General features: G+C 43.5%; 1 protein-coding gene across 1 annotated transcript in view; it reads right to left on the minus strand.

Moving 5' to 3' along the window:
- lrpprc (leucine-rich pentatricopeptide repeat containing) overlaps nt 1-26,842 on the minus strand; it is a 57,279-nt gene that overhangs the window by 7,159 nt on the left and 23,278 nt on the right. The window contains exons 23-34 of the mRNA XM_056395203.1: nt 25,227-25,434; nt 19,520-19,644; nt 17,755-17,861; nt 12,407-12,475; nt 12,181-12,271; nt 11,495-11,637; nt 9,491-9,614; nt 8,301-8,427; nt 5,038-5,126; nt 4,750-4,954; nt 3,059-3,186; nt 2,835-2,950 (exon numbers count right to left, since the gene is read on the minus strand). Of these exons, the coding sequence (XP_056251178.1) occupies nt 2,835-2,950; nt 3,059-3,186; nt 4,750-4,954; nt 5,038-5,126; nt 8,301-8,427; nt 9,491-9,614; nt 11,495-11,637; nt 12,181-12,271; nt 12,407-12,475; nt 17,755-17,861; nt 19,520-19,644; nt 25,227-25,434 (1,532 nt within the window). The remainder of the gene's footprint in view (nt 1-2,834; nt 2,951-3,058; nt 3,187-4,749; nt 4,955-5,037; nt 5,127-8,300; nt 8,428-9,490; nt 9,615-11,494; nt 11,638-12,180; nt 12,272-12,406; nt 12,476-17,754; nt 17,862-19,519; nt 19,645-25,226; nt 25,435-26,842) is intronic.

The raw sequence follows: 26,842 nt of genomic DNA on the forward strand, positions 1-26,842 counted from the left end.
ACAAACTTAACACTTATGACAAATGGGAGAACAAGTTATGGAAGAGTCTTTGCTCTGAGACTTCCTTGTAGGTTTACTTTGTAACACCAAGAACATTTGCTCCTGGATTTCTGTTTTCTTGTTACCCGTGTTCACCCAGATATTTACCAGTATTTCAAACATTTACAACAACTCACAGAGCTCAAAGTGACATTTAAAATTGTCTTCTCTTGTCCAACCAAAAGTTCAAACCTCAAAGGGATTCAGTTAAAAGCAGAAAATCACCACATTTGCGAACAATTCATCCGTTATCAAAACAGTCTGCGATTCATTTTTTGATAACTAATCAACTTAGCCTTTGAGCTCAAATTTTATATAAAATTAGGTAGTTAAATTATTAAAATAATTATATTTTTGAAGTTCTTCATGAGTTTTGTAATGAAAATCTTAATTTGTAAAGTAACTGTGGCTGTGTGATAAATGCAGAGAAGGAGTATTAAATGTCATGAAATGGAAATACTTGACTTGAGTACAGTAGTTTCATTCCACCACTGATGGATTATGCTGTATAAATAAATTAGAAGAGGTACAAGCAGGATTTGTCATTTTTAAATCATTTTTTGTCATTATTATGTCGGACTGTTTTAGCTTTTATGCTAATGCTATGCTCAATTTGAAAAGTAGATCCCACTTGACAGTCTTCCTCCCTCTGTCTCTCCTTGTGCCTCTAAAATTAAAACTAAACCTGACAACAGATAAACTTGAAAATTGTTCCTACATCTCTGTTTTCGATCTTCTAGAGAGAAAGGGCAGACACTGAGCCGAGACCCATATCAAAGCAAGAAGCATATTATAGCTTTAAAAATGATATGATCCATACTCTGTGTTTAAATAGTGATGAAGATGGGAGTAGTAAGTAATGTATCTGTTCATTAACATGCATGCTAGTCAGACATCCCTGTTTAAAGATTGAGAGGATAATCACTCAGGATGTCAGGGAGAGATGAGGAGCAGACACATGTCTCTCTCTGTCTGAGTGGATCTGCTGTGGTTTAGATTTCTCTCCGAGCCTTCAAGTTTCCCTCTCCGTTGATCCGGTTTAGGTTTAGGGGGGGACCACGATTTCATCATGAAGAAGAGCCGTTATAACAGAACTACCTGGTAAAGTTAAGATAAAAAGACCATGATGGTCCATTTCAGGTTGGGTGAGTTGGTTAGGTTCCCACTTCTCCACTTCTTTCTACCCTAATCTCATACTGGTTTTACCATATATTACAATAACATTTCTAAATATAATACTGCAAATTCACTCTCCTTTGGCTGTGTATTATTGGTAACCTCTCAGATTTGGTTGTATTAGAAGCCTTTTGTCTGCTTGTTCAAAAGGTACCTGACTGATGACTTTTTTTGCAGCAGAAATTGTGATTTATGAGATTTTAATGTCAATCTAATATGTCCACAACCACTGATGTAGATCAGGGTGGAATGGGAGCAGCTGAGATTTTGTGACAGGAACATAATATGACCTGAAAAACAGATTCCTGTACTTCATGTTTAAATAGTGATGAGGTGTAGAAAGTGAGGGTAGTAAGTAATGTATCTGTATTCATTAGTGTGCTCTCCATTCACACATGCAACTGAATGACTGAGAGGGATAATCACTCAGCAAGTGAGAGAGAAATAATCACTGTCAGAGAGGAGGAAGGAACAGACTCTCTCTTTCTTTTCGCTACCTCGTCCTCTCCATCCTTACACCTGTCCCTCAGCCATCTAGCTTCTACATATTCAAGTCCCCAGGCTCAATGCAAAGTCATCGAGCTGTAATGTATGAACTGTGTTAAATAAGTGAAGTAGCAGGAGGCCAATTTCAGACCTCCAAACTCAGTGGTGTTTATGTGGGCCGGATAAATAAGTCAAAGACTGTGGCGGAAGACTGTCTCCACCATCACCAGGTTTCTGACAACGGGACGAATGCATCAGGGAGCAGTGATGGACTAAATTCACCACCAGGTCCCTTGTTGATTTTTTTTTTTTTGCAGATTTTAATTACTTTGATAGAATTATTTACAATGTAGCCAAGTGCAAGACACTCAAATGGAGACAAATATGCTCCAGATGATTTAAAATTTATTTAAAGTGGTTGCAAAAAAAGTTTTATCAAAGACGCAACCGATGTTCCACAGAGCTTTCCTCGTGCTGCGCTGAATCAAGAGGAACCAGCAGTGCATGAGTGGCACCTGCACTCAACCACCTGAAACAACATCCTGAGAATTACATCCAACTATATATTTTGCGATAGTGGAGAGAGGTATTTGGTGGAGAGTGTTTATTTTTGGCCTTTTTTTGTGGTTAAAATCCAGATTCACTTCAGACGTAACCTGATACTGAGTTTCTTTCACAGCGGCGTCCTCATCTCCTCTTCTCTTCACACAGAGACAAAATGGAGAGTACTAACTGAATGTGTGATGAAAAATCCTTTCATGTTTATACTGTGATGAAGTGAAGTAAAAAAGAGCAGAAAGTCATGCATCTTCACCTGTCTGCATGAATACTAGTCAATTTCCCCCCCAGTATTAATAGAGTGCTTCACGTCAGTGGACCACGACTAAATACATCTGAAAACCTTATACACACACACTCATACTGTAGGTCACCCACCACAAACCAAATGGGCACGAAAAGAAACAAAAAGAAGAATATAAGATGTTGAATTTGAATCTCTGCTAAAAATACATCAGTGTGATACTTCAAACATAATTGCCTTGGCTCTCAGGCTTTTGGACGCTTGCACACACACACACACACACTCACACACACACACTCATCCACATATATCCACACACACTCATACTCACGGCCAACATGAACTTGGCGTCCTCGAATTTGTCCATATCCAGCAGCTGGATGAAGAGGTCTGAAGCTGGTCTGTAGCAGGCAAAGTGGTTGGCTAGCCGCTCTGCCATAGCACTCACTGCAACACAACGTCACAGTTTTGCATTCCTTTTTGCTTGTTGCCTCACTTTGTAGTTCTTCTTATATACATGTATTTATTGTGTGTATGTGTGTGTGTGTATCTTACATTTGTCTATGGCTTTGTCGTCGTTGTCTTCCAAGATCTTCCTGAAGACGAAGGACATACTGGGGTTTGTGCTGTCTGGACTGGTGTAGACTGACTCCAGCAGCTCCACTGCTGACTCCACATCACCACTGAAGAAGGGTGGAGGGGGGTGAGAATGAATGAGTGAGAGGGAAACAAAGGGTTAGTTTATGATGGAACAAAACTACACCCAAAAACTTGTACATGTTTAATCTTCAAACAGATAAACAGAATATATGTGTAACAAACCGTAACTTGAGACAAGAGGGTCTCAGAGAGAAAAATGACACGTCAGTAAAACCATGATTCAGCTTTGTAAGTGTGATGTGACCACTCGGGAGAGGAACATACACATAAGACATTAGACACAGGCCAGATTAAACAACAATAATAACTGCTCCACATGCTGTTTTTTCTGTGATTTATTATTAAAATGACACTGATTTTATTTTTTGTCCTTTACAACCTCCCCCTGAGTGCTCATTCCTCCACTGATGCTCACTCACACACACTCATACTGTGAAATCTTTTTCTGCTGAGGTTGCCACGAGCAAACAAAGCCTGCACACCAAAGCACTACAAATCTAAAACAACTCATTCTGGCAACCCGACCTCGCTACTAACACTTTACGCTCCCTGCTCCCTCCCCACCGTCACCAGCTGTAATGAATATTTAACACACAGGCTGCGTGCACGTCTCCGTGTATGTATATGTGTGAGCGTCCAGAGGTGGGGGGAAACATATCTACGCTGATTGTTGCGACTGGGACCGTCTGAATAATTCAGCGGGGCGCCCCTCTAAATGTGGCGCTCTGCTTTCCGGAGCCTGCCTGCTTTTTCCGCCCCGGCTCTTAACCAGTCAGCTTGACTCAGATACAGCGGGGACGCACGTGTCAGAGCCGCTCAGAGCGCGGCTCCCACAGGTCAGGGTTCAAGCTGACAGGCCTGCGCTGCGATGGCCAATCGGGCGTGAGACCGTCCTGCTATTCTTCACTTCCTGCTGTCCCTCCGAGTTGGCATTGGGGACGCCGCCGCTCAAGCCGGGGGACAGCGCTAATGCGGCAAGTAGCACAATGAAAGTTTGATGCACAATGTGTTTTAGATTTTGTTCTCTGATGTTTAAGAAGCGATGGAGCCGCAGTGGAAGATGGGTGACTTCATGACATTAAAAGGAATCCATGAATAATCCTATTACGCCTGAGTTTCCTATTTGTACTTGACGCCCCACTCGCCCTGTAAGCTTTTATGTTGAGAGTGTGACAACCTGGGTCTCGTCACACTCGGCTGCTGGTACTACATTAAACTGTTTATCTCAGTGTGCTGAACATGAAACACAAAAGACTACAAAAGACTTATCACTAAACTGAAATTGAAATACTTTACTCATGCAACATGCTGGGTGTACATCTGTACTCCTTTGACTTTACATGGTGGACGTCCATGTGCAAGAATTAGAGATGAGGACATCTTTCTCAAAAGCTGCATATGCCTAAAAATCCTAAATTAAAGCCTCTTGTGTAGGCGATTATAGGATCTTCCAAATTACTGTGATGTTGTAAGTTGTTGTTTGTATAACAATGAGACGAGTCTGGAGTCGCCACACTCAGAAATCTTCAACTCTGCTCCTAAAACACATAAAACTAAATCGACACATATACGTTTGGCAGTCTTACTTCTTGATGTGTCCCAGCGCCGTGTTGTTGATAAACATCATGCTGGACAGGTTCAGGGTTGTGCCGAGGCCCTTCATCATAGACTCCACTTCCTGGATGCCAGCCACATCACCGTGGCTACCCAGGGCCTGAACCAGTCTGGTGATGGCGAGCTGCGAGGGCACTTGGTCCTCCTGCAGCATAGACTTCAGTTGCTGAAAAGCATCTGTGGAGGAAAGCGGGGAAGTGAGGCTGTGCGTGTGACATGGGTATATGTGCATGTTTTCCATACATGTGCCTGTTTCTTACCTTTGGTCTGGCCTCTCTTGCAGTGAGAGATGATGACCAAACTGGTGGCGATATCACTCAGCTGGAAGTTTGGCATATGAGACACGGCGCTGAGAGAGACAGAGACAAAACATTTTCTTACGCCTTATTTGGGTCAATATGTTATGAACTCCCAAGGACAAAAAGAAACTACAAAATAATGGCTCATGGGTAAGGGGGGCCATGACGTGATTGAAATTCATCAGCGATTATGTCATACTGGGGGCTATCCGTTTAATATATCTGGTTGCGTTTGGGCAATCAATGAGCAGAAACGTTTTACTGTACTATTGGATGGATCTTTGGATAACACAGTATGCAGCAGCTCTACTGCCAGCAGTCTTTATTTATGTGAGGTATTATCGTGCATCGTGTAATCCCATATGGAACGGGCCATTTCTATATAAATAGAAAAATGTATTTATCTTGATATTAGATGTCACATACATGACAGAAGATTTTATCCACATCTGAGCGGTGGTGCAACATGTAACATCTTATCAGGGTGGAGTGTACACAGCTATTAGAGAGTGTGTTATTTCTAACTTCAAAGCTGATACTGTACCATTAAAAGCAAATCTTTATAATCTGTGACGACTGAATAATATCTCTGCGCCATCTCCCTCTCAAGGGTTCTGAGCTGGTCCATTATACGGCATCACATTTAGAGAAGCATTAAACTCCACAGAGACAGAGTGGATAAACACACGAGCTGAACGACAGGAAGACGGACAAGACAATGAGAACAACTGTGACTGACAGCTAGCCTGAGCCTCTTGTAAAGCGCCTGCTGTGACCCTGAAAATAATACAGACATCAAACAGTTGATTGATGCCACCGTATATGATGATGTGCCTTCCTGCTGAGCTCCCTCACGTGTGTGTTTGTGTATGTGTGTGGTATTATGTGGGAGGGTGAGGCCTCGGAGCTGCTCCTGCTCCTCGCCACTTCTTCCTCCTCCCACGCGCCGTCTGCTCGTCTATTTTCTGTCCCTTTCAGCCCACCTCCTTTTCATTTCTTTGCCACTAAAACCTCAATCAAGCCTGCCTCCTCGTCTTTTTTATTTTTTTATTTATTTATTATTATAGCCCTGCAACCAGATTAATCCGTCCGCTCAATTGAGCATCAGGCCGGCAATCCTTATCACCACAGCGACACCAGGCCAAGCAGCATTCGGCAGCTGCTGTGACAGGGTCACGGCGGAGATTGGAGTGGTAACAGGGTCGCGGATGGATTGCTGTGGAGACCAAGTGGTGGTGGGGGGTGGGGTCAGAATTATTCTTATCGGGTGGGAGAAAATCTCTAGAGGCTGTCTCTCACTCACCTTTTCTCTCTCTCACACACACACACACACACACACACACACACACACACACACACACACACACACACACACACACACACACACACACACACACACACACACACACACACACAGACACACACACACACAGACACACACACACACAGACAGACACACACACACACACACACACAGCTGCTCTCTCTTGCCTTCTCCTTCTGGGGGTATTGTGCTTTTGCCAAGGAATCCATCATCCACCTCTCTCTCTCTCTCTCTCTTTCTCTCTCTCTCTCTCTCTCTCTCATCATCATCATCATCATCACTCTCTCTCAATCCCTTAATCTCACCATAAGCACCCCGCTGCTCAATTCTGTACAGATTACCCAAAAAACAAACACACACACCCACACGCATTGAGAATTAATGCCTATAGCGTCTTCATTAACCTCGTACGTGATTAAATCTAGCCCTCCTCCCCTCGTTCACTCCTCTTTTCCTATTTAGCTCTTTTTATCTGCTTCCTCTCCTCCTTATTTCCATCTTTCCCCCCGACTTTCCTCTCAGCTCATTTCACTTCTCATTTAGAGTGCAGATAAACTAGGCTTTTATCCAGGCAGGGATGCCATAAACCAATTCAAACAGAGACTGGAGATGGGTTATCGCTTGTATTGCTTCGCGCTTGTTGAAACATGGGTCTAAAATTGATATGATTATTCCTCATAACATAAGAGAGTGAACCATGTCGAGACGCAAAAACAGGGGAGAGACTGATAGTGTAATAGATGTTTTCATATTTTTTTTCTTTCTCTACAAATTAACAGCGTCTCTTCTTTGTATTATGTGCTTTCTATTTTATTTATTTTTTTAACTGTGTTTTTTCTCTGCAGAAAGAAAAGTGATATAAAGAGACAAACAAAAGGAGATAAAGAAAAAGGAAAAGGAGGAGATTACCCAGACAGACAAAGAGAGCAGAAAAGATCAGCGACGGGCTAAAGCCAGATCTCTAATACCTCTGTCCTTCCATCCATTTGTCTGCAGGCTCTTGCCCTGATATGGCCCCGTAACACAACAACACGATACATTACTAATTGGAAGAAGATTGATGTTTTTGAGCAAAGTCACCCGCTTCCCAGAAATCCAAAATTAATCTGTACATCTGAGCACGTGTGTGTGTGTGTGTGTGTGTGTATCCTGGGGCTTAGTAAGAACCACTGTTCATATCCAGCAGGGCTGAGTGTGTTAGCACACAATCAGTTTATAATCCTCATGTCTAGTGAGGAGACGTAGTTTGAGCCCGAGGTGACCTGGTGCCACAGACTGAGGAGGCGGGGAAAGTAGCAGAGCACTGACCAAACTACATGTTGAATTCGTCCGTGTTTTGTTTTGTTTTTTGTTTCGAAGTCAAGATACAAAAGTCTGTCTGCCCTAAAGGTGAATATTTCTCAATAGGCTCATCTAATAACAGTTCTGATTCATGATGATCTGAACTGACTAAAGACACTACAAAGAGATGGGTCCTCAAAGCAAACAGATGAAGAAATTGCCCATGTTTCCCCAGGGAGCCAATCCTGGTATCTACTTACACATACCGTTTATGCCTGTAATCATAAGTGGGATGAACAGTAATGTTGAACCCTGACTATGTCTCAGGAGGTCGGGTCTGAAGCGGGCCGTCCACTAATCGGAAGAACGGTGGTTCGATTCCCGGCTCCTCCAGTCTGCATGTCAAAGCGTCCTTGGGCAACATACTGAACCACAAATTGCCCCCGATATAACATTGGTGTGTGAGGTGAAAAGCTGTGTGTAGAAAAGGTGCTGTATGAATGTGTGTGTGGATGGGTGAATGTGGCTTGTGGTGTAAAGCACTTTGAGTGGTTGATAAGACGAGAAAAGGCCCTACTTATTTACCTTTATGTTGTTGCATTTATGTTAAGCCACTTACATGTCCTTGACTCCCATGGCATCCTCAATGGCTCCCTCAGCCAACAGCGCACGGATCAGGTGGTCATATGTGGCTGGGGTTAACGACACATCCGTTTTATCAAATTTCTTAAGCATCCCCAAGGCTTCTGCAGGAGGAGAGCGAGAGAAGGAGAGGGAAAAAAAAATGAGTTGGAGGTTGGACAGGATGAAGAAAAGCAGAATCTGAGATAATCTTCATATTACTGGATTAATAGAGTAATCTGCTTCCACAAAGACGACTACAGTAGTCAAACATCATTAATATGTTTAAATTTTAAAATTTAGATGAAATTTGGTGCTACTTGCTGTAGGTGAGTCCAGACGCTCAATCAAGAAATTTTCTTTATATTAAAACTGAGTTTTAAATCTGTGTAATGTGAAGGTTTTGCCTGCACTTGGCTGAGATTTAATGCTCAACTCTTGCAGCTCTACTCAGCTTTTAAGGCATCAGTATTGTTCAACCTCCTTCACCTTCTGACCTCAGACCAGGGGTGTGGGGTGTGTCCGACAGTTTTTGTTACTTTCAAAAAAGATGGTGCGTCGTTATCCCAATTTTTTAACGATTATGGCTTCAGGTATTTTCATCCCGGGTCTAGCGTGGCCATTAGGAACAAATATAAACACTTTTGCTCTCAGATATGATCGGCTTTAATGTCACGAACTCCATTATTTGTCCATTATCTGGTCCATAATTACACTGTATGGTTCCCTCCCAGCAGGAGCCATATAAAATGCTTTTTCAAGTAGAAGAGTCACACTTATAGCTACCTGCCCAGCATAAATCAGAAAAAAAAGCTAAGCTAATGAGCGGCCAGTGGCAGTAGTCAGACATCTAGGAAGCTTGATATTCTAGATCCAGTGAATTTTCTCAGGATTTGGAGCCAGAAAAAAAGGCAAGTGTGAAACGGATCTATATTCATCAGATGACAAGACAGAGGACTCCAGCTGAAAGCCAATGTTACTGACTGTGTTGCACGTTTTAATAAACAACAAATAAGATTCATAACCCAAAAGTACATCAGGGCTGCAGGGGTCTTTCTCTCCCTCAATGCTCAGATATTTCTTAACGCAGTTTCACGTGGAATTGAAGTGTTTCGAACCAGCTGCTTATGTGTTTAATTCAGCTCTGTGTCATGTGGGACAACAACACCGCGGCCTCCTGCTGCTCACCTTTGGCTCTGCCCTTCTTGCAGAGGGTGAACAGCCGGGTCTCGTATTCAGTAACACCTTCTGCTGCGGTGGGGGTGGTCGATGCCTTCACCTGCTGCTTGGTGGCAGCTTCTTCATACCAGGTCTGTAAATGACACACAAACACAAACACACACACACACACACACACAAAATAGTGATAAAACTCAGTCTGATGTTTCCATCAAAACACAGCTACATTCAAGCCTGTGTACGTGTTCAACTGTGCGCTGGCAATGAGCTGGTGTGTGTATGACAGTGCAATAATGCTGGGCAGGCATGGCAGGGTCCCCTAATGCTCGGTCACCCGTGTACCCGCGAGGGGAGGGGGTTAAGCTGTATTGGCTGGGGGCAAATTAGGTCTGGCACCCCAGGGGCAAAAGAAAAGTGTATGTGTGTTAGAGGGTATGTGTGTCGGAGCAGGGGTGTCAACTCAAGAGCCCCTGGGGTCACCAAGTTCAACGCCCCAGGCAACAGCAATCACTTCCTGTCTCATCATGCTTCGGGCCATCGGAGCACACTCGCATGTGCAAAGCGAAGCAGCGAGGAGGAGTGGAGCAACAGAACACAAAGAAACAGATTATTACAGCATCCGCTCCGTCTTTATTGTATTCAATTGAAAAAAAAAAAATAAAAATCCTGACTCTCTCCACTTAATTTTGTCTTTTGGTCAGAATACAGTTCAGCACACATGCATATATGTAACTAAGCATCCAGCGGCAGCCATATGGTGGCATTTAGCTGCTGGCTAAATTAGTCTGGCATTACAGATTTACAGACAGATCAAGCTGTAATTCCTTTCACCAGCCAGCCGGTCTGATTGACCACACTTCAGATCAGAGCTTCAATCCTGTTTCCTCTGTATGTAATGAAGAGAGGCTTAAAGTGGAGCAGGGTGGGGTGGGGAAGAGGGGGCTGTGTGGACAGAGCAGCTGATAAGAGTTTTCAGAGGGTTTTTGGGGTCAGTTCCTGTGATCAGAGGTTGGGATCAACTTGCTCTTTGTTTAATCTATTCAGTAAGCAACGGTTTTTATTCAGAAAAAAAAAAAAAAAAATCAACTTGTGGTGTCATTAGTATGAAAATAACTGAGAATGAGACCATTGTATTTTAAATGATGGTGTGCAGCTTCAGTTTATATTTGGCTATACTCAATACTCATCTGTGTCACTCCATATCTTTACAGGATAACACATAGCATGTACTAGACTTGCACTATCAATGTATATATTTAGACTTAGATGGTCCCAGTTTTTAGTTTTATGTCAGTTACTCATCATGGTTTCAGTTATTTCTGTTTTTATTATGTCATATCTGATCTACAGTGCCTCTGTCTGTGCCCTTGTGTTGTTTGTTTTGTGTTCATGTGTGACTGCTGCTTTAATACTACAATTTCCCATTTGTATTTAATAAATTACTCTATCTATTCGGCCTTTTCGGGAAATTAGATGAATTATCTTTTATGTTTATTTATCAAGGACGGCTTTAATATCAAAGTAGAGGAAACAACAGTGAGAAATGACCATCACAAGTTCCCAGAGCTCAAGGTGAGACTTACAAACTGCTTTTTGTACAATGAAATTAATGAAAACGAAAAAGATATTTAATTTACAGTGATATAAAAGCAGAGAAAAACTGCAAAACCTCACATTTCAGAAGCTGGTAACAAATATTTGCCATTTTTGCTCAACTAATCATCTCAGGCTATAATCAAGGGTACCTCAACTCCATCTCATTCAAGATTTAACAACAGAAATGTACGCACAGGCACAGCTGTATTGTGTGTTTAACCATCAGTGCTTCATGGTTGTGTGTCATGTTTGACCTCAGGCTCTTATAAAGTCCTCCAAAACTCTTGGGAATCTCTTGGCCTTTACTTTCAGGTTCCTCTGGCCCTCCAGGGAACCTCCTGGCAATTATTCTTCTGAATAACACATCTGTCTAATGAGCGTTATTGGGATGTATGGATTATAAAGCTGACGTTTTACCTCAGGCACTTCGAAGGGCACCTTCTGGCCGTTACTCTTCAGGATGTCTGCCAGCATACGCAATGTCCTCTCCTTGGGAATGATGTTCTCCTCCTGCATTTTTGTCCACAGCGCCTCGGCCTTCTCCCAGTTGTTTGTCTTCTCTGAAAACAAGAAACAAGAAAGCAGCGGGAATGAGAAAAGGTTTGTTCTCATTTAATTTATGAGAGCCATGACACGTGTGCTTGTACAGTCGGTCAAAGCGCTCCATGCTGACAGAGGTCAATCAAAGTACTAATCTGATCAACTGACTGACCCTCAACTATGCTGTAATTTAGGAAACACACTAACTAGTGGTGTGTGTGTGTGTGTGTGTGTGTGTGTGTGTGTGTGTGTGTTCACGCAGGGAAGTGGTGGTAATGGGTTGACAATCAGCTTCAACACTCCAATCACAACTGTTATCTGCTCTGCGCTCCTCTGCAGCAATCACACCATGTCTTCTGCTTACTTCTGAGTGATCCCATTCTCCTTCACTCTCTCACTCTCACACACACACACACACACACACACACACACACACACACACGCTCGCTCACAACCCATCCAGAGTTGGTGGGTCACGACAGCACGAGGGGATTGCAGGTAAATAGGAGGTCAAATACACCCACACACAAACAGACGGACGAAGCAGAAAGAAAGAAACTTACTGCACAGGCGGAGGATGTAACTGTACATCTCATCTCTGTCGCACTGAAACAGCTTGGCCGTCATGTCTACCATCTGCTCCAAGGCCTCCATCTATATACACACAAACACAACAATATATGATTAAAGTTGGAATTTTTGTATTTTCAATTTTCTTTTTTCGCTTTCCTCTTCGTGGCCTTGATTATTGCAGGCTGTTATGTTTGTCTGTGTGGGCGGGCGTGTTACCTGGTTGGCAAGAATGCATTTCTCTGCATACCACTGCAGGCGTCCAGGCCTTGCCCTCAGCCCGGGGGTCTGCAAACATTAAAACAGATGAGAATTTTTGAGGAAATAATACAGAGAGCAGATAAATAACAGTATAGGCAAACTGCAGCTGCACTGACCATCTGCTGAATGTCAGTGTGTGGAATGTGATAATTATGTGGATGTTTTATACATTAGGCTGAAAAGGATCCAGTCTGCTTACAGCATCCAACCTAGTCAGGTTGTCTGGATATTAACCGGACCATGAAAATAAAATAAATAACTGTACAAGCATGATTTATGTAGCAAGTCAATGAAATATAGGTTAAAAATATATATAACTCTTAAAGCAGTATCTATACGGTAACTGCCTATTGATCCATACAGACCCATCCAGCCTTATCAGCATTTTAAATATTGCTATTATTCCATGTAAACTTATTACAGGCTCATATAAGAATCAATATAGATGCACATTTCACCAGTTTAAAAAATAAGATCAGTGCAGTGGTTTCACATTAACATCACACTGATGTATTTGTCAGATAGAAGTTAATGTCTGTGTGGCCTTGAGCGGGCTCACATCATGCAGGTACATAAAAGCCACAGCGCAGTGCATCACTATACACATACTGTAACACAATTGGGAATACAGTTGTGTTTAGAGGAGTGTATGACATCAGAGCTGCACAGTGTGGCAGCAACTCAAGACTATTTTCATTTCATCATTTTGATTATTTTGTTGTTTACTGATTGATCGTGTAGTTAGTATAACATCAGAAAGAACTCAAGGCAACGTTACTTTAAGGTTAACTTGCTTATTTCAACAGTCCAAAAGAGATATGACATTAATTTTCCAATGATACAAAACATATGAATTCATATTTTGGTGTTTAGCACTGTTGCTTTAATTTAACAATTAAACTGGTGATCCCTGGTTGGAACTGATATAATAATCTGTGAGTCTTCTTTATGAAAAACCGACTCATATTCGGAGATTAAAGAAGACAGAAGAAAAACAGAAAAACTTTAATTTATTTACGACTCAAAACCATGACACTGGAACAGAGCTACACAAACAATCCAACAACTTTACTACATAAATAATATTGCGATATTGAATTTCCCCCAAAGGTTTTGTTGTTGTTGTCATGGTTATTATTTTATTTTTGGAAATCTCTTGTAACAAAGATTTGAGTGGAGAAAAAGAAAGAGCTGATCAGGTCGAGAAAAGAGAAAAGACTTCTCAATATTCTCTTAACATCAGATGCTAATTTAAAAAATATAAAAATAGAACATAGAAGAATATGAGTTTAGGATTAAAATGTGCTGAGTATAAAGTCCCACCTGCTGTAAACCGTACGTTTAGGGCAGCAATGATTTACAGATAAATTGAGTGTGTGAGCTGTCAAATAAGGGCTGACATAGATTGATCTCCAGGCTCATGTAGCTCAGATTTAGCCTGATATGTGGAGTGACTATGTGATTATTATCATGGAATAACAGTGATCAGGATTTCATCTATCTCTTGGGGCTTTGATACAATCTGAATAAGACTAGGACTGAGAAATCTCACCCTCCCTCTCTTTACTGGTAATCTGTCTGAGAAAAAAAAAGAGAGAGAGAGAGAGAGAGAGAGAGAGAAAGAGAGAGAGAAACAGAACGATCTGCCAGGAAGTTAATCTGAACGGGGATCAACAGCGCTCAATTCCCGCTGGCCTCTTTGATGGGAGCCCATCATACTGTGAGAGGGAGGGGAAAGTCAAGAAAAGATGGGCTTCATCCCTTTCTCTGCCCATCCCTCACTACCTTCATCCTTTCCTCTTTCAATCCCCACTTCTCTCAATCCCTCCCTCTTCCTCCAAATCTCCCGTGCTCCTCCTCGGTCTTTTCCCCTGCCTCTCCATCCGGCCCAGGCAAAGGCATTATGTTCTTACCCAACCAGCCAAAGGGACAAATTAAAATGTGTTGCACTCACTCTCTCTCTCAGTCTGTCTAATCTTCTTAGAGACTAAGGCCCAGTGCAAGTGCTCCATCTTTTTTTTTTTTTTGTGCCTGCGACTCCTTTTACTTGGTAAAGTCTTGCGGGCACAAAGCAGCCTTTCGCACATCTACTCGCAAACACACGCACACATATGAATATGTTTGGGATTTTTGAATCCGTCGAGACAAATCTCCCTAATCTGGGCAGAAAACAAAATCCCCAGAAATAAGAAGGCACATAATTTACACATGCATGGGTGGATCAAAAGAATACAAAGAGGAAACAAACAAAAAACAGCACAGACATTCTCACTTTCTGAAAGAGATAATGGAAAAGGTCCGATTATTAGGACAATCCTCTGACACACACACACAAACAGCAGAGTGTATTACAGGCATTACTCTGCCTCTTTGAGAGTCTTGTGTGGCCTTTGGATGCTGAAACTTTACAGGTTTCTCTCTCATCCTTATGAGCATGTACACAAAAATAAAAAAGATAGAGCCGACCTCGTCTCACCTCCACTTAACAAACCCTCTCCATCTCAATTCCTAATGTTGTAATTCCACTAATCACCTGGCCACTTAGTCCACACACACACACACACACGAACACATGCACACGCACACACGCACACGGCCAAACCCCTCTCCCTAACACAAAAACACATAATGGCTCACCACTCTTTAGCAATACTACCTAACCTTGACCATCACACACACACGCGTGCCACAATAATAGGCCCGGCCACCTGACAATCCTCTACCTAACCATGACCATTTAGCACAAAATTGGCCACCTTTCTCTATCATTACATTTAATTAGCTGTGATTAATCAGCTGCCAATTATACCAAACACAGTCTAAAGAGAGACACCACTCTGGACTACCACTTGACGCTCTCACAAGGGAGAAAAAAAGCATTTGTGTGTTTGAGTGTGTGTGTTTGCATATTTGAGTGATAGATATGACTCTATTTGAGTTATATATCACCTGAGCACTATATCCATCGTCATGCAAAGGAGAATAAGTGACAGTTCAGGAGTGGACTTTCTGTTCACAGACTTTGATCGAAACATCTTCACTGGTTAACTGGGCCTCCGTTTGTGAAATGTATCATCTCAGTGACAGTTTTTGCCTTTTCCTGATTATACTGCACTAAACTGGCACCTCTGTGGATCCAAGGTCACCACCACTCACTGTCACTCAGCTGATTCTGCTTTAAAGTTGCATTAATCAATATTATTATATAAACAATGGATGAAATGCCGATGTGTAATGTGAAAGGGGTCACCGACTACAGAGAGTTATCATCTGCCTGTGCAGTTCACCTCAGCTCTATCTCACCGTTTTAGTTTTGTACGACTCCAGACATGTTTTAAACTGAGTAAAAATACTCTGCTATGATTAATATATGATTAATATCTTTGTTTAACATGATTTACCTACATAAAAAGGTGAAAAAAATGGAGAACCGGGGCTTGAAGCAAATCTACGCTTACTTCCTAATGGAGAAATCTGCATCAGGCCCTGACCACCGTTGCTTGTGCTGCGTTGCCAGGTGAAAGAGCAGAGTGTATCCAGATGTTTAGTGTTAGAGGAAATATCGGAGAGACTCAGCCACATGTTTGAGCCTCAGTGAGTTGAAGGGATTGGTTCCACAGGTTCTAAAACATATGAATCACTGGCTGCCTGAATCCATTTTTATGAGGTCGTTGTCGATTCCCAGCAGTGTCAGGGTTTAAATAGGCGGTCATGGCTTTGACTGCTTATTTCGCTCATGATATGTCTATTATTAAATAAAAAACACCGTATGGACACGTTAACAAGGGTAAAAACTTGATTTTCTCGGGCGCCCCAGTGGCTCACCTGGCAGAGCGCAGGCCTTACCGCAGCAGCCTGGGTTTGAGTCCAACCTAGGCCCTTTGCTGCATGTCATCCCCTCTCTCTCCCCTAACCTCCCTGTCTCTCTCTCTCACTGTCCTCATTGTAATAAAGCCAAAAATGGCCCAAAAACCTCAACCTCACGCTGTGTGTCCATGGCAAACCAGTCAAACCCTCAAGCTAAAACCCAACAGATGGGGTGACGCAGTTGAGCTTTTGTCACTCTACCCTACATCCTTCATCGACATCGTGTCAGCATGTACATCTGTAAGTCTATTTACGAGGCATCACCAATCTCACACACCACTGGCATGTAGGATAACAGCCACACAATCTAGCAGAAGGGGAATGAGAGCCACAATAATAACAACATGTCAGTAATATTTAAGAGGGTTTGAAAATCCTCAAGAGGGACAAATCCCTCTTTTAGTGCACAACAGGACATGAGAGAGAGAGTCAGAGCGAGGGAGTTAAGTTATTTTTTTCTTCCGTTTTGTTCTCATCCTGATCAGGAAACATAATGGCCTTGTTTCTCTTCCTCTTATGTCAAGCTCATCCCTCTATTCATTTAATCATCAATCTCTCTGTCCTCCAGTCCCTGACTGCCCATCCATTTTTTTTATCCATGTGAAAATCGCTTCTTATCTGCCTGCTTTGCCTTTCTATTTTTCTCACACTAATCTACAGGGTTTTATATCAGGACTTAAGATGACAAAGATATAAATATTCATGAAATATTCAGGTCAGACGAGCTACAATGACAAAAAAAAAAAAAAAGAGTTTGGCAATTCCATCCTGCATGACCTCTTTGGCTCCTGACAGTCAGGCAGAGGATTTTTATCTAACTATTTTTCATCAGGTAGCTGTAGGTGTGATTGAGAATCTAATTATCTATTGAGATCAGATGCAGCAAGTGGTAGTCGAACAACAAACCGCGGATGCTTCAAATAGAGAGACGAGAGCTATTCACTTCAGCTGTTTCACAGTTAGTGAAGTGGAACCAGAATATGAATGAAAGCTCTTATGTGTCATTCTGTTCCAACCGAGGGGACAGAAACTAAAAAAAAAAAAGAAAAGAGAAAAAAAGAAGTACATCTTTGACGGGAATTAGGCAGATTTTAGATAAGTACAGCACACAGCGCTGGATGAGTGTGGTCAAACCAGGAAGATCAAATACAGATACCGCTCGTCCCTTCATACACAGTTTGCATAGCAGTGAAAAAAGGCACTGTTAATGTTCCATCGTTAGAAATGATTATTTCTCGCTGAACTTGCTTTGAGATCACTAAGAAACAATATAAATTTAGGTTGGTTATTATGAGAAACATCTGAATGTGGTGACAATATATAGGATATTTTTACATACTGTGTCACAGACATGATGCTACATGGTATAATAAATAAGTCACTACATCCTACAACTAAATACATTGGTTTCAGGAATAAGCAGTGTTGTGTTCGTTTACCTCAATGACCTTGCGAGCCTCACGGTAGCGGCCCGACTGCAGGAACGCAAAGCACAGATCATACAGCATATTCATCTCCCCTCGCTCCTGACTTATGAAGTCCATGGCTGAAGAGAGAGACAGGCAGGTGGGGAAACAGAGCAGAGAAAGGTCATGAATAAAATTGACTACAAGGTGAACAAACACACACTTCATGCTTTCACTCTGAATCCATTATTTGGCACAATGTCCCAGGCACAAAACAGCCGTATCAAGCCTGCTCTCAAACAAACACACACACACACACACACACAACCACACACACAAGTCCCGAATGAAAGCCTAAGCTCTCCTGGTAAACTTGCTAAAGCGCTCTGCTCAGCGTTATGTATTATCTCTGTCCAGCAGCTTCAGGACAGGTACCACACACACAGACAGACAGACACATACACACACTCACAGCAAACTTTCAGTTATCCAGCATATTCAGCAAAGCAGAGGAAGAAAGAATAATCCCTCTCCCTTTTACTTGTGTCATCTGAAGTCAACTGAAAGAACAAAGTGGTGCCATTTTGCATTTTGGACTTAAATCACTCAGAAATTAATTTTGGGTCAAGATCTAATGTGGGCAAGTTTTCAGACAAGTTCGAGACTAAATTTAGGTTGTGTTTCATATGCGCACATCCCAATCTGAAGCTTTAGTGGAAGACTGAACCACATCATCTCATTAACAAAACAAATTCATTCACTTTCCCTCTACTGCACCCGTAGACATGTCCGGGTTAAAAGCATGTTTGGTGACTTCTTCCTCTCAGAACCTCAGAAAAACTCCATATTTTAGTTTTCTGTTGACGCTCGAGCTCAAACCAAGGTCAGACATGTGAGCGACGGTCTTTTGACAAGCCGTGTCATGCTTTTAGTGTGTTTTGGACCACTGAAGGTCAGTCTGTTGGAAGGATGAGCGTTTTACGGTTGCAGTACGTTTCTGCTTTTCTTTCACATGGTGTATTTTAAGGGGAATTTTCATACCACCCATGCACCGCGACAGCATGGGTCCACAGGAGCGAGCCGGGGTGCAGCAGGCTGCAGCACTCAACATGTACTCACAATGCCGTCAGATCGAGTGAGATTTAAAGTTTATGTTACAAGTCACCTCTCTCTACTTTAAATGAGGGGAGTGGGAGACAGAATAATGTGTCAAGATCCACTGATTGGCACTGGTTAACATGCTGGCCTCTGTCAGACAACTGTTGTAAAAGTCATTTTGTTTTTTTGAGGGTGACTCTAAGGGTCTGTCACCTCAGGGGGGAGGGGGTCAGAGATGAGGGTGGGAGGGATGGGAGGTGGAGAGGTGCTTCACTCCACGGTTTCAACCTTTACGCACTCCAGAGCCACTTGCCCCTGCGGCACATTGAACTTGACCTTTTCACCGCGTTGCTGTCGACATGCAGGGAGACTGTTCAAACCGTGATCTGCCAACGTGCTTCACCGCGACCCCGGTCTGAACCTCTCTCACTCTCTGCCCCTCTTACACTCTCGGAATTGTTGGCACTTGTTACGTGCACATTTAATGCAAACACTGCACGGGCACTTTGGATTAGCGACTCTAACTCTTCACATTTGAGGGGCTGGAAACCGCAAATGCTTGGTGACCTACTGAAGTTAATGATCGAAATTGTCAATAAATGTTTCCATCGACTTAATGGTTGTTTTAGCGCTAGATTGATGGAGCAGTCAAAGATGAGTGTTTGACAGAGTGTGTGGTCCGAACAGACAAATGTGTAACCTTTCTGCAGCAGTTCGGTGTCTCCTTTCTCCACCAGCGCGACGAGGATGTCGTGGATGCGAGGCATGTGGTTGTAGCGCTTCTGACACTCCAGCACTGCCTCTAGAGCTCCGGGCAGGTCCTTTCTGCAGGTATGTGGATGGACGGACATACACACACACACACACACACACACACACACACACACACACACACAACACACACACACACACACACACACACACACACACACACACACACACGCACACACACAAATACACGCAGGGAGAGTTGGGAGAGAGAGCAGAAAACGAGTTAGATGTCAGGGCCGTCCAATCTGTCATGGACGGGACTGTGTCGGTAGAGAATCGAGAGTGTATCATGGGGTGTTAACCCTGTGACCTCCTATTCAAGCACTATGACCTACCACAACAATACAGGCCTTTGAATTCATGACAGCACAACTGTGGGTGATGAAGCCTTTTGGCCCCAATACATCATTCTCACACAATCAGGCACACTCACACACACACACCTGTCTGCGAGCGGCTAATATCCCTCTGGACAGGCTTTTAGAGGGGAAGCAATGCAACAGACAAAAGGACTCGACTGATCTTTACCCTCTCTGCTCAGCTCCTCTCACGTCTTCCCAACTTCTTTCGCTCTTTCTCCTCTTTTGTCCTCTCCAACCCCCTTTAACCCCTCATTTCCTCTTCCCTCATTTCCCTTTCCACCTGATCTTCCCTCTCTCCTCCTTCCTTTCTTCCTCATCTTTTTCACCTCACCATCCTCCTTTTGATTCCATGCTGTCAGCTTTCGCTCCCCTCTGACGACCTCGCCCCCCAGCTGAGCAATTTAGCAGAAATATGGCAACAACATTAGAGCCCCCCTACCACCAGCAGCTCGCTCCCTTCGTCTCATGTCATCCTTTTCTTGCTCGGTCTACCCCCCCCACTCGGCCCATCCCTCACGAGCGGACGAACAAACAAAAGAGCGTGTAGAGAGAGGATGAGTGCGCCTGATGGAGTGATAACGAGAGAAGTAAGAGATGGGGAAAGGAAGCAAAAGAACGAGAAGCGGAGAGAAGGGGGAGGGAGAGAGACCACTTCAATCCCCTCTATTGTGACAGCACTGCCATCAATCTGTTGATTGGGTAATTACCATGTCAATCACACAGAGGTCAAAGCAGATAGGGCACCCATGGGGGAGGCAGGGGGCAGAGTAAGTGAGTGAGAAAGAGACAGATAGACAAACCATGAGAGAGAGAGATTGAGAGTGAACAGGTATAATTTCTGAAGTGTTTTCTCCTTGTATCAATTAGACAAGCGGATAAGAGAAATATGCCCGAAAAGACCAACAAACCAGAAAAAAATGGTATGACCTTGAGTTCGGCTCCTGTGAGGCAGGAGAAGAAGAGAGCGATGGAGGGAGGAGGAATGGCGTGATTAGGGTTGGAAGGTAAAGAGGTCCACTAATTGAAATGAAGAGGGACAACATTATTCAGCAGCGCCAGTCAAGAGGCTGTTCAACTGCACAACAGTCTGATTGAACAACACAGAAGAGAGACTAAGAGATTTTTGAAAATGAGAGAAAGAGTTTGGAGATAGAACGAGAACGAGGAGGGGGGGACGTGGGTACGCAATTTACTCCAAAAATGAGACAAGGACGAGAAAAAAAGTGCAGAGCGTCGCTTTTTTAATTTAACATAATGTGGCTTATACGCACAGTGAACTTAACTGTTGCGGTGTGGTAAACAAGGCTTTTCCACTGGAGCCATTTCAACAAACTGTCGCCAAGTCATGTTGGTGGATGTTTCAAAACTCCCTCTCCACTTTTGTTTCATCCTTTCTAGCTGTCCACCCCATTCATTCCTCCGTCAAGCTCCTCCACATCTACTTATAATCCCTCCTTCCTAATGAGACACGTTAAAAAAAAAAAAAAAAAAAAACACACCCCATCATTCTTGGCAGAAAAAAGGGCCTGGTGTTGCAATTACACCCCCTCTGCCACCCTCACTCCCCCTCTCTCCGCCTGCCGATCCACCCCAAAAAAAGAGCTAAGGATGTCGAAAGATGGATAATTTCCCCTAGGTACAATTTAACTGTCACTTTGCGTTGCCATTTACTGCGGCGCACAGCCCTGTTAATGTCCCCAACTTTGCATGTCAGCCACTTTCCAGCCAATTAAGCCCTGAAAAAATAACGAGCGCTTTGCTCGGTGGAAACCTGAAGGATTAGACAAGGAAGCTCATTTCATCTCACTCCCTCCTTCTTTTTCTCCCTCTCCGTCCCCTTCTTTTGTTCGGGGGAGATCGGCAGGCCTGTTATCAAGCCACTGTCCTCGCATGGGGGAGGACGCGGTGTCGAAGCGCAAATGAGACCGTGATCATGACACCACTAGCCCGCTGTTACACATGCTGAAGAATGGCACTTACTAATGTTCACGCCAATACCCACACACTCATTATTTTTGCTGCTCAGGGGCAGTCAAACAAGCTGACAACACAATATCTGACATATTATCACCTTATAAAGTTGATGTGTCTTAGCTTACAGCCGATAGCATTTACACATCCAGAAGACAGACAGACCACATGACCAATTGAAGTCCAACATCCACTCTCTGTTTAACTCCCTATCAACTCCTGTGAGAAATATCTCTGGCTATTTGCTGCTAAATAATCAATTTCCTTTACCAGCTAGACAATAACTGCTTGCTTGCCGTTTGTTGGTGGTGTACAGCTGAAACCAGTTGCCTTCTGCAGCAGGGAACAACAGTGATGAGAGGGGCTGGAAAATCAAAACAAGGAGCTAAATGAGGCTGTGGGCAACTGCAAAGACGACCCAGATAGCAAAATGAAACTTCTGGCCCAACATATGCCTGTGTCGTCGGCCCGAGCCTGGCCCACATGCTTCCACATCTGGGCTGATTCAGCTGTTATCCTCCGGTATTGTCTCACAGCTGCAAGAATTTCTGTGTGTGCCAGAATTGGTCCAGATGAGGAAGTACCATCTGAGATTCACGCTGTATATGAGCCAGATTTGGGCCAGAAGAAATCAATGCAAGTATGGCCCGGATTTATTCTGCTATCTGGGTAGTGAATATCCTCTGTGCTTAAGTGACTATGTTCACAACAGACAGTCAATGTTTTACGTACAAAACTCTGATTAGTTCCCTTTAAGATCACAAGTTCAGCGCTTAATGGAGCTGTGTTGAGCTGGAGTTTCATCATCTCTTTTTCTTTGTTATTCACCAATCTTTTCCTCTGCTTGTCTTCTCATTTACTTCACCTGGGGCTGCTTCCATTCATCTATGGAAAATTACATTTTTTTTCTCTTTTTGGACTCACTTAAACTCCTTGTATGGAGACAGCAGAAAAGAGTGGGAGTGAATGAGGTATTGTCCTCTGAGCCACTCATCTCTCGTCAGCTCTCTACCTTCCTCCTTCTCCTCCTATCTTATCGCCACTGTTGCCGCCTTATGATACACGTCCTGCCAGCTCTTCATTTTGTTGGACTCATTAGCATTTCCTGTCGCTAATCATTTCCATAAGGATGTGGCAACCTTAGCTAGCTGCCAGCTAGCATAGTAGTGGGTTAGCACACACAATACCGAGCGGACGGGCATGAAGGCTAACGGGGCGGTGCGTATGATGGGCTGTCAAGGGCTAATCTGCCGGAGAAGTGTTCATTAAGTCATTAGCGCTGACGCGGCGATGAGACGGATGCAGGCGGGAGTGATGTCTGCTTTGTCCTCTTTTATCGCTTCCCCTCCGTCCCTCCTCCTCTCGACTGTCTGTTTGTCCGCTGACTGACGGAATGAAAAGGTGGAGACGAAGGGATGAAGATAAAAGATAAAAAAAGAGAAGAACAGAGACGAGAGAGACAACTGGAGCACATAAGTCAAGTGTTGTGGTGCTCAAACCTGCCCTGAGGCTTGGCTGAACCACTGCTGGAGCTGCTTTACATTCTTCACTGTTTCACACATTTTATGCAACTTCTCAAGAGACACATTTATAAAATGATTCATTTCCAAAAGACTAACACTGAGTGTTTCATGATGAAACTAAGAATATTAGAGCCTTACAAGTCATTTTGTTGATGCCAATGAAAACTGAAGCAAATGAAAAGAAAAACTGATGATTAGTGTCATGGCCGTGATTAGTTTCACTCTGTGAAGCTGCAGTTACAACACAAGACTTTCTGACAGAGCTTATTTACTTGTTATTCATCTAAGCGCTTTCAAGGCTATTCAGTGCCTGAAACCGATGTTTGAGATGAGCCAGTCAGTCATTATGCGACTCCTGCAGAGAGAGATCTGTTCAATCAAAGCTGGTTTAGAGAGTGAAAATGAGAAGAGCTTCAATAAAGATGTGCATTGTTTATGGAATATTAACAGTCCAAATGCCAATCTATCCAACGTTCAGGTGAAGTGGACCACTCTGTCTAATAAACTTTATCTGCACATCAGTTTTGTTGACTATTTCCAAGTCTTAACAACCAGCCAGCTCAAAAACAAATGTAGCAACAACACAAGACAGATGATGATGAAAGAAGAGCAGCAGCAAGCTTGTTCACTTGTGTTCATTAGTGTATGTTCACTGCAGGACCATTTGGAGGAAGTACAACTGGCACTTGATTTGTGAACATTGTGTGAAGCTGGTGTGTGTGTGTGTGTGCGCACGTTTTGGCTGCTGTTGATGACCCAGAAGTAAATTAGCCTGCTAATCTCACAGAGGCAGTGATTAACGAGTGAACCTGGAAACTCTGTTTGTGCCAGAGACCAGACTTACAGCAAAACAAACAGCGGCAGGGGAGCACCAGAGTGTGTGTGATAGTCTGAGCTGTGTGTGTGTGTGTGTGTGTGTGTGTGTGTGTGTGTGTGTGTGTGTGTGTGTGTGTGCATGAGCTTCATTTGCAAAGGTCTACCTCTGCTGCAGCATGTACACTAGAAGTAAACAGTGTGTATGAAAGCATGTGCAGGTCATGTGTGTGTGTAGTGGCGGGCCCCTAACGGCGCCTGTGTTAAATCCAGCAATTAGTGCTCTGTACATAATTAACATGCTAATGAGCTGATCTACTTAAAAGCTGCTCTGACAAATAGAACACACACACACACACTGAATAACACACACACAATCTGAATAGAGTTGAGGGGTGGGTCAATACCAGTGACCCCACAGCCAGTGTTTGGTAATGGTAATTTGCATATTTGTATTATGGGAAGAAGCATCGATGGCCATCTCTCACCACACATACACACACACTTCCACCTTGGAGTATAGCAGTGGGTGTTTCAGGAGATCAGGGGTGGGGGCTCATGGGAGAGGTTGCAGCTGGTGAATCCTCAAACAAACAAAACCTGGCTCTAACAACACACACACACATAAATGTGCAATTTCCACATCCTCTCTCTGTCTGAATCGCTGACCCAGAATGTAACCTCAGCTATGATCACAGGGAGGGATGAGTGACTCATTGAGACACACATACATACACACACCTGGCAACTGGATTTGGCTGATGAAGACACAAATATGACAACAACACTGAGCTTTCTGGCTGCTTAGTGAAGAACTTCAAAAATAAAAAAAATGATCCAATGATAGAAATAAAAAAATAAAAATGTTTCAACATTAATTCTGCGAGTACATGAGCAAAGTGTGTTTGTCTGTGCGTGTGTGTATGATTGCTTAAATCAGTGTCAGTGTGACTGGTGACCGTCGTACCTCTCCAGGTAGGCAGTGATCAGAGGTGAACAGAGATTGGCGGAGGGCTTGGCCAGACCAAGGGTAAAGATGGTGTCCTGCAGCTGTTGGATGACAGGCACGTCGCCTTTGGCCGCTAGGGCGTTGAGTGTGTGGAAAAGCATGACGACGTGTGCGTCAGTTATTGCCACCTCCTTCTCTTTCATCTCCTTCAGGATGTCCACCGCCTCTGTGACGGAGGGAAGATGAAACAAACACACAGAAACTGTCATTGTTAAGAAACGTTCAAACTCTCAACACGCGTGACGCTTTGATAAGATGAGGTGTGAGAGACTTTCAGCCTCTCTATCAAAAGATAAAGTGACGGTGAGAGGGATTTAGAAGTAAAGACAAAAGGATGAACGAAAAGAACAAAAGACAAGGAGAAAGAGAGATACTGCAGAGAGATGAGGAGAGAGACAGCGAGAGGTGGGCAGAGCTTGGCTGAGAGAAGAGTAGGGTGTGTGAATATGATAAAAGGCCCCTTTAGCTAATTCCATGTGGGGAAAACAAACCCATATTAAAACAGCATTTTGCGCCCAGCGGGGATGAAAATCCAACCCCGTATAATGCCAACTCTGCGCTAATTGCTACTTGCGGTTTTCTAAACGAGACTACAATTACCAGACCCCTACAATGGAGGCCGGCTTTTTGCCGTGGCCATGTGGAAAGCACTTGGGGGGCTAAATTATAGGTATGTGGCGACAAGGGCCCACAGTGGCCCCAGTGAGACCCCGGTAAGCGGGCTGAGGGGTGGATCGGTTTGGTCAAGTCCAGCCAGTAATGGAGGGCTTTTTACTGGGCCACGCGCCCATCTGGCCAACACACGGGGCTAAATGGTGAAAAGGGAGAGCGTGTGTGTATGTGTGCATATGTGGTGTATCAGAGTAAGGTAATTAAGATGCGTTTACTGTCTATTTAGACAGCTCCTAATGGGCTGACAGCGATACAGCCGCTCTCCACCACAGATACTAATCTATACAGCATGACCAAGAGGAATGGAGGAAATGGAGAGACGCAGAGACACAGAATACATTTGAATAATGTGCATTAAGCCAGTCCTCCAACTGCAGGCAATACTGGCACCTTAAAATTCACTCAACAAAAATCCTTGCTCCTTATGTCGGTGAAATTTGTAGCAAACGCAGACACAAAAGCAGGAAAGCAAATAAAGTTAAAGTGAACAATGTGGGTCTAATGACACTAACACCTAAGTAGCTGGTAATATAACAAAATCCCTAATACAGGAGTGTCACTCTCTACTGGGAACACACACACACACACACACACACACAAACACACACACACACACACACACACACACTTGTGGGATGAGGGACAAGGCCACTGGTGAGTGCTTTGGCATCCTAATTTCAGTCTGTCTCTCCATCTCTCCACCTCTCTGTGCCAGTTGTTATGGCGATGGGAACCAAAGGCTGTCAGAGATTTAATGGGATAGGCGAAAATAGAGGGAGGAAGGGTGGCGTAAGGGTGACTAGCAATGGAGGAAACACTGCTAAAGGGAGGACAATGAGCGAGGGGTGAAGCTTGTCAGAGGTAAAAGTTTGGATAGCTGGGTGAGGGTGATGAAGAGTGAT

This window comes from Seriola aureovittata, chromosome 14 (assembly GCF_021018895.1).
Source record: "Seriola aureovittata isolate HTS-2021-v1 ecotype China chromosome 14, ASM2101889v1, whole genome shotgun sequence".
In the NCBI taxonomy this organism is placed as follows: Eukaryota; Metazoa; Chordata; class Actinopteri; order Carangiformes; family Carangidae; genus Seriola; species Seriola aureovittata.